The sequence below is a fragment of the Pararge aegeria genome, chromosome 17, assembly GCF_905163445.1.
Source record: "Pararge aegeria chromosome 17, ilParAegt1.1, whole genome shotgun sequence".
In the NCBI taxonomy this organism is placed as follows: domain Eukaryota; kingdom Metazoa; phylum Arthropoda; class Insecta; order Lepidoptera; family Nymphalidae; genus Pararge; species Pararge aegeria.
Window position 1 is genome coordinate 5,626,482 of NC_053196.1, and position 11,975 is coordinate 5,638,456.

Consider the following 11,975-nt stretch of genomic DNA (forward strand, 5'->3'; position numbering starts at 1 on the left):
AACAGCTTCATCAGACATAGATGGGTTTCCAAGGCTAACCATTATTGCAAAACACGAAGTTTAGAGTTTTTTTCTGTTGTAGTGGAGCTTTTTTGGCAGAGTTCGTCCGGTGAAGTACTTTACCGTCATGCTTATTACTGCTACTATCCAGCACTTCTGCGTTCCGATGTAAACTGCGTGGTTACTGGTTTAATTATAATAATAAAATAATAATATATAGGTACTAGGACGTTATTCTTGCATGTCCTGGAAAGTGTTACTCTTTTAAATTTAAAGGGTTTTCCCGTTACCATCCGGACGCCATCAGGTGAGACAGTTGCTTAATCCGTCAATTATAACGATAAAAAAACCATTTAACAAAATCAATCTTGCTGAAATTTGGTACAGATATTGTAACATTCAACCATATATATTCAATAAATGAATTGCATACCCTGGACTGGACCTTCAAAAATATTACTGGTTTTAGTAGACCCGTTTCCGCTGTCCTCTAGCTATATTTACAAAACCCAAAATGATTGACCCAACAGGCCGCCGCTAACATCTTGTGAACCCACATTTTAATTTTACACCAACGTAGATTCCCTCCTCACATTGACCCCTGGGGATTGCATGAAATAAAAAAAAAATTGCATAAAAATCACACATAATTTAAAAAAAAATTGAGGAGTGGTCATCTAACTTGGTTTCCCCCGAAAATAGGCTTAACAATTTGCAGTCGGTATACGAGTATACGAGTATAGTTTGCAGTGCAGGACCCAATTTCATGCATCACTTATTACAATGCTATAAATTCTAGATAGGAATTTTGTCACGGTGATTGTGATTTCCTCGTGGTTAGCTTATTTGACTACGGATGACAAGATCCAGAACTCTATTTCCAGGTCAATTATTGATTTTCGGGTCAATAACAACACATAATTGTCGCTGCCACGGCCTCCACTAAACCAGACCAGAGAAAATTCTGAATTTTTAAATTCCAATTGTCCTTGCCTAAGATCAAAACCGGAATCTCCAACTTATAAGACTCCAGCTTTCACCGCCACCCGCGAAAGGTCGACAGCTAGTTCAGCTAATAACGTAATCGGAAAACAATAGAGAATGAGTTTTATATGGATCGGCGAACTGATGTGGGCGGCAATCCAATCATGTGCTAGAGAATTGCCTATCACTTCTGTACATGTTGCAATTTGCTGCTTGATTAATTTTAACGTAACGCCTTAGGACATGGGTGTACCTCTAACAGAAAATGTATGAATTGTCTTAAAAATGTACAAAAATTCAAAAAATAATTTTTTGTCTTCAGTATAGATTATAAAGGTTCCCTACAAAAGACGTATTTTATTTTTGGTCTCCTTAAAAACTTGAGACTACAGTTTTGTCTTCAGTATAGATTATAAAGGGTCCCTACGAAAGACGTACTTTATTTTTGGTCTCCTTAAAAACTTGTGACTTTCTACATCCGACCGTTTGTTTTTCACGACCAGAGAAAGACGAAACCGATATTGTTAGATCTCTATTCGTGTGTACATTAACTTATACTCATGCTCAGAGACATTGTCTTAGCACCCATAATTCACTTGTCACAGAACATTATCTGCAGGTTGGTGGCCCTGTGCTGACAACTATACAATTATTAGTTCAATGTGTCGTTTTTTTGTGAAAATTTCATGTGTTACTTGGTATACAATAAAGTATAATTCCATTCTCTTCTTATATCATGATGAGTTTTTTAAAATGTGCTGAAGAACTACACAATCCTGGTAACCTATTCACATCATTCACCTCACTCATGTTGCTGACATATCAATAGTTTGTACAAATCACTTCGTTTCCCCGCGTTGTATGCGTTAAAGCGAGCAGCCGCCATTTCCATTTAATAGAATATTGAGTGTCGTCCTAAAGAATTAAAGACAAAAGTAATGAAATAATACACATTGCTATTAAAAAGGCGAAGGCGTATGTTTATTCTTTCATAGAGACCGGAGTGACATAGACATAGATTTATTGTACTACTGCGATTGATTAGGACATTTTACACGAATTCGTGTGAAATATTGCACACGGGGCCATATATATTAATTGATAGCGATCGACAGACTAAGTTTTATTGAGTCTCGCTAAAAGCACGGTTCCGATATAATGGATCTAAAATTATATAAAATTAACTACTTCTTTGCAGAAATTGATGAACGGATTCAAACGAAAGGTATAGTTACGATTGACTAAAACTAGTTTTAGTAATAAATTTGTGACAAATGACTCTCAGCAATATTGAATTTTGTAACGTTACTAATCTAATAACACACCACTTCTCTCCAAAATAAAAATAATTCATCAAGCTAAAACATCAATCATTATAAAAGTAGATTGTAGAATCAACATTACGTTACGAGCACCGGAATAAATCCCAATCGTAACGAGGCGTCTTAGCAGCCAAGATGAAGGTAGCAGCATTACCTCTTAGTTTGATATTCTACTTTTCACATCTCGCAAGACAGTAAAATGAGGCTTGTAGGCCTAATAAAACATGTTCACTTACTCTTCTAATTCAATATATCTTAGAAGCGTGTTTTTTACATCACGTTACCACACTCGTGTTTAATGATGTCCCGAAGTTAAATTTACACCTGTGTAAATTGTAGAGAAGTTACACAGGTGTGAACTTAACTTAATGTAACAACGTTAAATGATTTATTAAAATAAATACTTTACGTATTAAATTACGTATTTAAATAATGCTGCCTACACAACGCCAGATAGATTTTTTTATAACTAATAAAGAGTTTTACACTGCTTAAAAATATATTTGTATTATACACAAATAAGTTTGTATTAATAAATTGAACCCATGAACTCGAATTATAAACCATTAATATTTTATTTTATAAAATTATTCAGAATTAACATAATATGAAAGTTAAAATCACGATAAATAATAAATATGAAAATACTCGTTTTTTTTCTTGGTAAAGATTAGAGAGAGCATTATCAAACCCAGAGGGTTTATGGACTTTAGTACCTAATACATTACAATCCCGCTAAGCCTTATGAATACATTTTTTGAAGGTTTTTAATAAGAAATTGTCTAACAAATGCTATGAAAGGTATATGTATATCATACATCGGAAAGCCTTCTGCTGGAGTTAGGTTTAAAAGTTATTTAAAATATTGTTTTTCAATCAACTTTATTTCATTATTTTATGTCAAATAATGTTAGCATATGAAAATAATAGGTACATCAGAATATAAAAGCTGGAGTGGAATGTTTTAACAGATAATTATGTCTACAATTTTCTAGTCCTGTTTCAATTATTACTGACAGCGAAAAAGCACAATTATTACTCACAGCAGCGAGGAATAAAGAGCTTTAAATAACACTGTGATAATGCGGGTTGGCGAGCTTATATTAATAGTTGGGATTGGATAGCTTAAGGTACTAAACAAGTGTTGACGCGGAACAAAGCAAGTTGACGTCCAAACCACTGGACTAAGACCGCGTTGCGTATTCTAATAATATTCTTATTTATTAATTATTTAGTCGTATAATAGCATTATCGAAGAATAAGCGGTTTAAAATATTTATATTATCTACAAATTAATAAGGTCAATGTTCAGATTCTCCAACCATGTTACAGTCCGAGCAGGGAGATCAAAATGGTCGTTCGGCAATCCCTGAGTAGATGGGGCAGCGCTGGATTATTTACTCCATCGTCTGATCTTCTACGCCACAGACACTGCAGCGGATGGTTTTGGAATCTTCTTATTATATATGGTAAGAGTAAGAGGTCATAATTTAGAATATTTACGGTACCTATGCGATCCTTACGAATACATACGTAATATAAAACAAAGTCGCTTTCCCCGTCTCTCCGTTTATCCGCTAATTCCCGAAACCACGTAACGGATTTTAATGCGGTTTCGTTAAATGATGATTTTTCACAGATGATTTATAAGCCATTAGTGAAAAATCATCATCATTAGGCTTTATTATATGTAAACATAAGCCTTATTATTTTTTTTTCTTTAGCAGATCAAAAATAATATTTTACAATCAAGTATTTCAATTTTGTTGTTATAGCGACAATAGCGACATATATTTCAGTTCATGAGATACAACCCGCAGAGAGACTGACGGACGGATGGACGCACAATGAAGCATAAGGTCCTATTGCCACCTTCTGGGAACGGCACAAAAAATATGTGCAAGCTTAATTGTGTGTATTTTCACTTCTAAGGTTTTAGTAACATTAATACCCGATTTCACTCAATCTAGGAATTGCCTAAAAACTTTTCACCTTCTCTTAGGTAATAACTATCGGTGAAAAGTTGATTTATGCATATGAATCTCCTTAGATTAGATAGAGGCGTTAATTATTAGGGGACTGCCTTGTTCTTCTTTAGACCGGGTATAAAGATCCTTAGAAAATAGTTAGAACTGGTAGGCTGCAAATAAGTTCTTCACTATTCTGTTGACTCCGCAGTTGTAGTTTTAGGTGTCGTCGAACTTGTAGTAGAAGCAGGGATCGTCGTGCTCCTAGTTGTGGTTGAAGCAGGAGTTGTACTTGTAGTTGTAGAAGTAGTACTAGTTGTAGTTGTTGTAATACCGAAGCACGTTGGATCTAGTCCTTTGCATATTAAGCAAAAAAGCTGTAAAACAGTAAGAAACTAAAGCTTTTCGATTGATAATAGTTGGTTAAGGCAATAAATAGATCTAAGGTGCAAATAGATGTACGTGAGCAATTAATCAGGAATTTAAAATAAATAAAATATATGACGATAAAATCCGACCCGTAGAAAAATCAGAGCTACCAACATACTCGTAGCTCAACTAGTCGCATAGCTGCAGGACACAAACACAACACAAACATATTCACACACACCTACATGCACCCACATGATAACTTTATTTTAATTTCGATTATTTATATTATATTTAGATTTTGTTAAATATTTAGTGAACAATAGTAATTTTGTGTCGGCGTGTTTACTGTAACACAGTTCATTAATTAGTGGCAAAGAAAACATTATTGTTCACGAAATAAATTTCATTAAATTTTATTTCAATTCTATTTTTAGAATTCCTCTACGAGTTTGCCTTTGACTGCAATCCCACCTGATCCACCTGTAAGTAACACTTTATTGCGTAACCAAAAATTGCTAACCTAACCTAAGTAGGTATTGGTAAACGCAGCGTTGGAGGGCGGATGATATCAAGCGCGTTTTCTCTTCATTCTGCTACAAATAAGACTCGTCTCCCCTCTTTAGAGGTACACGATGGAGCAGGCTAACTTGTTGGCAATAACCTATATTAAACCGTGTGGGTTTAATATAGGTTATTGCCAAAAAGTTAGCTTTTATTATATTGATTTAGTATTTCTAGCGAAAAAAACTTTGACGTCATTTATAGAGGACAGAAACGTTTCAGACCTTTGAAGACATTACATGATTTATTTCGAAACCTTTCAATCTTACTGTTTTTTCTACGAATGTCCTGAGTAAATAAAGCGTGAACACATTAACGACCCTTTCGAGGGTCAGGAGGTTGGGAGTTATGTTAAGGTGGCGCCATCCACTAATTTCTTAATACAAATTACGATGAAATGAAAGATGAAAACTCTATGGTTTATTGTTCTAGATGCCAAACTAAGGTACACATAACTTTATCCTTTTTTATAGTAGGGGAGAGTGGGGTAACTAAGAACAGCGGGTAATTGGGAACTGCCCACTTTCCCCCGCACCGTACCATCCCACATATGTTCAATGGTCGAATGGACCTGATGTTAAGTGGAAAACCATATTCTATAAATTATAAATGTGTGTTAAAAATTTCTACATAGAATGTTGTCCCATTGTCTCTGTTAAGCAAAAGAAACCGGCAAAATATGGGACTAAGAGCAGACCAACCATTTGTTGCCACTGCCAAGTATGTCTCCTCTATGGACCCCAAATAACTGGATATAACTTTACGATACAGGATGTGTGTGCTGTAAACTGAGGAAAGAAAAGCTGGCAACAAAACAACCGAAATTTTGCGGATTCCAAAACCACCATTTCCAAATAAAAGAGGCCCGGGTCAATGTCTGAGCTGCTTGGCGAGGGAATAAGCATTGCATTAGTAGGTACTTCCCCAGATGAGCTCCGTTACAAATTATAGCTCTACTACTATTATTAAAAAAAAAAATTTAATCATGTACTAAAATCTACTTATATATATTATGTCTGTTGTATATTTATATATATTATATTTATTTTAAATTTATATATTACGTATATCTATTTAAATTATCTATGTAATTGTATGTATATATTTTGGTATTTATGTATATATATCAACACTCCTACTAGCCCGTTCTCTTGCTGTAATTCCTGTCTACAAAGGTTGCCTGTAAGAGATTTCTTGCAGCAATAAAGCTGCTTTTGCATGTCTACATTGTTTACTGTGTACACCTTACTGTTTCTTTTCCTGTATGTTATACATGCAATTAAGTGTGTCTTAAATATACCTACTACTAGTCAAATTGTCTAGACGGTGTCCAAACTTTATCTTCATTATAGCTTTACCGTTTTTGTTTTTCATTTTTTGTTTTAATTTAATTTTTGTTTTTTCTTTTTTTGCATAATAATTGCTTGGTAGGTTCTTATTCCTAAGCAATTGTGGTTAATGTTATCGAATTATATGTATAACCAAGTTGTGGAAACTTCATTGGTTTATGTGATACAAAAATACGGCATTACTTTTATGTGTAATAGTACTGTTTGTTTCCCTTGAAAAGCTAATAAATAAATAAATAAATACTGGCAGATTGCCCTCTATTCTCCACGTTTTACCAAACGTAACAGTATAGTCATTTGTGACGTCAAACTTGTTCTTAATAATATTAAACGGAAGCTAAGTATACGTCAGTATCAGGAAGAGGCTTAATTTTAATTACCTTTCTGCTTCTGGCGTAAATGATGCTATTGTTCGTGCATAAGCCGGTCGCGTCGTGAAAGGGTTTGACGATTTTCACATCTGCAATCAACATGGTAAAATAAATGTATTAATGTATGTTAATTTATAAAATTTGTATCTATCTATTTATATAGCTTGTCAAAGTCAAAGTCAAAGTCAATTATATAATCAAATAGCACTGACCTCTATACTATAGTATAATAGAGGTCAAAGAGGAATGTGGAACAAATAGGCACACAGAAGGCACTTCGATGCGTACATTTAAAATATGACCGAAGTGAGTTGATGGCGATAACTAAATTCGTCAACTAAAAACTAAAGCTACGAGGGTTTCAAATGCTCCCTGGTCTTACATCATTTCTTTCGAAACTTTTCAACTTTTTTTTGTCCTGCGAATGCCCTAATAATCCGAAATAATGAGCTTTTCAAGAAAAATAAATAGTAGCGACACTAGATTTTGATAACAACTAAAACACTCAATAAAATGATTGCTCTAAGAGACATTATCCAAGAAGCAAAAAATGGAGGAAATACATTTGTATGGAGAGTCTTGCTTATACTAGTCTCTAAAGTACTCTTATTCGTAGACGAACTTCTCACTTTTCGTAGTAATGTTCTTTTGAACGGTGAAGGAAAACATCGTGAAGAAACATGCATCCCAGCTAGTTCTTCACAAAGTTTTCAAAGGGGCGAGAAGATTACCATTCCGCATTCGCTCTACGGCCTAAATCCTCCTAAGAGCCCTGTACCGGGTGGTGTGTGTTGACCGGTCATTTGTTTATAATGTTCATATGATAAACGAGTATGCCTCCAAAGAAATAGTTAAATACACGTAGTCTTAGATCTAATAGAGAAATACTTAATCCTTAGCACTAACCTTGTCTTTGTGGCAGCGAGCAAGAAACCGCGAAACAAATTACCGAACATAATATAATAACTAATAACTGAGCCATTGTAGGGTACACGTGCCAACTGAGCAATGAAAAATGGAAAACCTCTAAACCCACGCTCCAGTATATACCCAGTATCTAGACTATGCGTGCACTATATAGGAATGGGCTACGCGAGTTGCATATGGATGTGACGTTCAGAATAAATTTCATATTTCATTGGAAATTTAATTGAATGGCAAAAATAGTTATACCGCGCGATATTGGATTTTGATTGGGTATTTTGAAAAAGTGAAGGCCGGTTTATGAAAATTTTCTGTTTTGATAATGTTTGAAATGTAGAACCAGTTTATTGACAGAATAGCGGATTGCTATAACGCTATGTCGAACGAATAAGATGCATAAAATAATGTTTATTTTGAGTAGTTATTGGAAAATGTTTGCAGTGTTTTGTCCCACTTCAACTGAGGGTCCATATCAAATGTCGGAGCGTGATATAACACTGACATCTGCACACTGAAATCCAACGACATGTCCACACTAACAATACTGAATAATAAAACATAATATGTAACACGTTTGTGTTACTTGGACAGTTACGAAAATTGTCTAAGACATTAAGAATTATCATGTCCTTAATTTTGCACGTATGTTACCCACTTACTATTGTTAACATGAAGATAAAATATTAAGCTCTCAACCTTAATGGCCGCCGGTATTTACTCTTATAATACATTTTAGCTATTCAAAAGGATTATAGTATGCTAGCTGTTCTCCGCAGTTTCACGCGATTTAACAATCGGTTGTAACGAAATGTTTTATTAAGGCATTAATATAGACACAATTCTAAAACAAGCTACGCTTACTTTGGGGCTAGGTGGCGATGTGTCGTAGTATATTTATTTATTTATTTTTGTATTTATTTATTTGTTTATTGTGGGAGGAGACCCGTGCCCTGTAGTGGGCCGGTAATGGGTTGATATGATAAATCACAATTTCGTGATAGACGTAAGAGTTCATTTTATCCTATTTTAGTAACGGAACTCGAAAAAGAAAACTTTTGAGTTCATTTGTCTGGTTCATTATAACATTTGTCTGGCTTATCCATAAAAGGAAGTTTTAAAGTTTAAAAATATGAAAATAATGTTTGTAGCGTTGGTTTTGTATGAATGTAAAGTGGAGCAAGAATGTATTTTAGTAATAAATCTTACACTGAAAGTGTCACGAACCTCGTCTAGTTATGCGGTGTGCTCAGCCTGTTCACATTTTATGCTAAAACTTGCCATTTTAAAACTAGGTCGTTCTTGTAACGGAAGTTGTAATAAATTTTATGGGAAAATAACCTGTTGCTACAATTTATATTTTCTTGATTTCAATTTATAAAGCCTTCCTTAATATCAAGAATGCCGATTAAACAGTTTTATGCAAATGTTATGTAATATAACGAATTCAAATTTGCCAAAGTAATAATTTACCTAAATAAATAGTAAGTAAGTTTATAATATAAGAATTGTGACGACCTCCTTGGTGCAGCGGTGATCGCTGTGGATTCAAGTGGGAGGTCCCGGTTTGATCCTCGGCAAGGGAAATTTGGGAGTTAGTATTGATGTTGTTTTCTTTGGCCTGGTCTGGTAGGAGGCTTCTGCCGTGGCTAGTTACCACCCTACCGACAAGGACGTTCCGCTAAGCGATTAAGCGTTCCGGTACGATATCGCGTAAAACCGATCAAGGGTATGGGCTTAATATAACTGCTATACCCCTAATAGGTTAGCCCGTTACCATCTTAGATTGCATCATCATTTACCAGCAGGTGAGATTGCAGTCAAGTGGAATAAAAAAAAAACAAAATATACAGCCAAGTATTTGATAATAATAAAACTGAAACTTATGCTTACTAATGCAGGTGAATTTCTACGTTTCGCCTAGTTTATATACAGTGATATTTTTTATAGTATACTAACGTACCCAGCCCGCTTCGCCGGCCTAGATTTTGCTTTATTTTATTTAAACAATAAACTTACATCATTGAATTTTTAATTTAAGTCTCTTAATATATTAAAACATTTATTTCTCTCCGTATTCATTCTCTTCTATTCTCTTCTCGAGCGGGTGAAGATCATTATCTACACCTATGTACACCCAAAAATAGAATATCATCATAGTAAATAAAAGCTGTATTTGAAAGTTTCACAGTTCAAAAATAGGAGTGCTCCGATCGTCACCAAACTTATTCCCCTGAAAGTTTCATTGAAATCGGTCCACCCGTTTCAGGCCTTATACGGAACATACCCACACACTTTCTCTTTTATATATATATAGATAGATACAGTGGCGTGCATAGAGGGTATTTACGGGGTATGCAGATGATGCAAAATGAAGAAAATCTCCAGTACGAGTTATAAATACTTAAGGGTAGGCTTTTTATAACTCTTACAACGCCTATCCTTGAGTTTTTCATAACTAGTACTGGAGATTTTTTTCATTTTATATCATCTGCATACCCTATGCATACCCTCTATGCACACCACAGGATAGATAGATAGATAGATAAGCAAAGAACGGACTAAACAGATGGTTCACCTGGTGTTAAGTGGATAAAAATCGCCTATAAATAGATCACCTCTTCGCAGGGCAACGAACGCTTCCTACAACCTACGCCACCCTGTGACGCACGCAGGGAGCAATCGTGACTTCAAACTGAGGCGTAGGTGTTCAGCCTCATGTGCCTACAGGTACAGCGGCAATCACGCCTTTCAAACCGGAACAAAGCATTGCAACAATGCTTAGCGGCTTCGCGGCAGAAATAAGCACGATAGTTGCAAGCACGTTGAGATGTCTCAACAAGTTCAAAGTTTATATAAAACGTAAGCTTACAGAAAAGTCCTATTATAATATTAAGGATTACTTGAACGATAAAAAAGCTTGGGTGTAAATTTGCTCTAGCTTCATAGCTTAATATAAATAAACTGTGAGATGGTGGTAACAAAAAATAAATTACCCGGCTAAGTTTTTTGTGGGCTCTTCTTAAACCAGGGCGCGTTTGGAACCTTCGTAGCTTTAGGTTGAAGTTAGCGTACGAAGTTATCACCATCCCCTTACAGTTATGTAAACATGTATGTATGAACGCTTCATAAGTGCCTGTGAAAGGCCTACATGAATAAAGAAATTTTGAATTTGAATTTGAATTTGAGTAGTACTTGAGCAAACTCTTTCACAATAAGCTCTGCTACTCTGCTACTATTTTGTATTATTATTATTTTTTTTTTATGTTAATAGCGGGCAAACGATCACCGCCGCCAATAAACATCTGCAGCACCAGAGTAGCCGCCGATGCGTTGCCGGCTTTTAAGGAATTTGTTTATCCGTTCCTTGAATAACCCTAGAGATATTTAAAGCGCCGGAAAGTATCCGGATTTCTGTCCTGAGATAAAAAATCCAAAAAAGACGAATTCGTCAGCAAAAGCATTCATAATATCTATAAAATAAAACCACGGATTATGAAAAGAGCTTAGTATAGAGGCGGAAGTTTCTGAAGATAAGACGCTGAGAGTCGGCGCTTGTGTACGTACTAAATGTCTATTTCCGACTAGCTTCCTGATGTAATCGAGAGTATTAAAATGAAATCATCACATTAACTCATTGCCGGCTCATTTCAGGGCACGGGTCTCCTCATATACTGAGGCCCAGTTCGGTTTGGTTAAAAAAAAAAAAAAAAATAAGTAATAAATAAATATAACTTCGTGACATCTTCTCGTCCAAAATCCCTCAGTGCCTGAAGACTAAAGTCTTTGAACAGTGCGTGTTGCCAGTGATGACTTACGGAACTGAGACATGGTCGCTAACTATGGGCCTCATAAGAAGGCTCAGAGTAAGATCTATTTCCAGCAGTGGACGTCGATTGGTTGACAGGATGATGACGATGAAATAAATATAATACGACAATACACACGTCGCCATCTAGCCCTTAAATAGACGTAGCTTACTAAGATAACTGATGAATATTTTTTATAGCATACATAAATACTTAAAATATACAAATAGACACCCAGACACTGAAAAACATTCATCTTCATCACACAAACATTTTCCAGTTGTGTTGTTGTTTCCAAAAAGGTAAAACGGATTCGTAT

At 35.2% G+C, this 11,975-nt stretch overlaps 1 protein-coding gene across 1 annotated transcript; it reads right to left on the minus strand.

The window, feature by feature from the left end:
• Positions 1-4,041: 4,041 nt before the first annotated feature.
• Positions 4,042-7,915, minus strand: LOC120631133 (integumentary mucin C.1-like). Its single transcript, XM_039900580.1, has 3 exons — positions 7,833-7,915; positions 6,936-7,015; positions 4,042-4,650 (listed from the first exon to the last, which is right to left on the minus strand). The coding sequence occupies exons 1-3, from the start codon at positions 7,906-7,908 to the stop codon at positions 4,465-4,467; spliced, it is 342 nt and encodes a 113-aa protein (XP_039756514.1). The 5' UTR covers positions 7,909-7,915; the 3' UTR covers positions 4,042-4,464.
• Positions 7,916-11,975: the final 4,060 nt, after the last annotated feature.

Coding starts and splice junctions, on each gene's coding strand:
- LOC120631133 (XM_039900580.1), bottom strand. CDS start 7,908: ATGGCTCAGTTATTAGTTATTATATTATGTTCGGTAATTTGTTTCGCG. Junction 7,016..7,832: donor CTCGCTGCCACAAAGACAAG/GTTAGTGCTAAG, acceptor TGTTGATTGCAG/ATGTGAAAATCGTCAAACCC. Junction 4,651..6,935: donor TTTACGCCAGAAGCAGAAAG/GTAATTAAAATT, acceptor ACTGTTTTACAG/CTTTTTTGCTTAATATGCAA.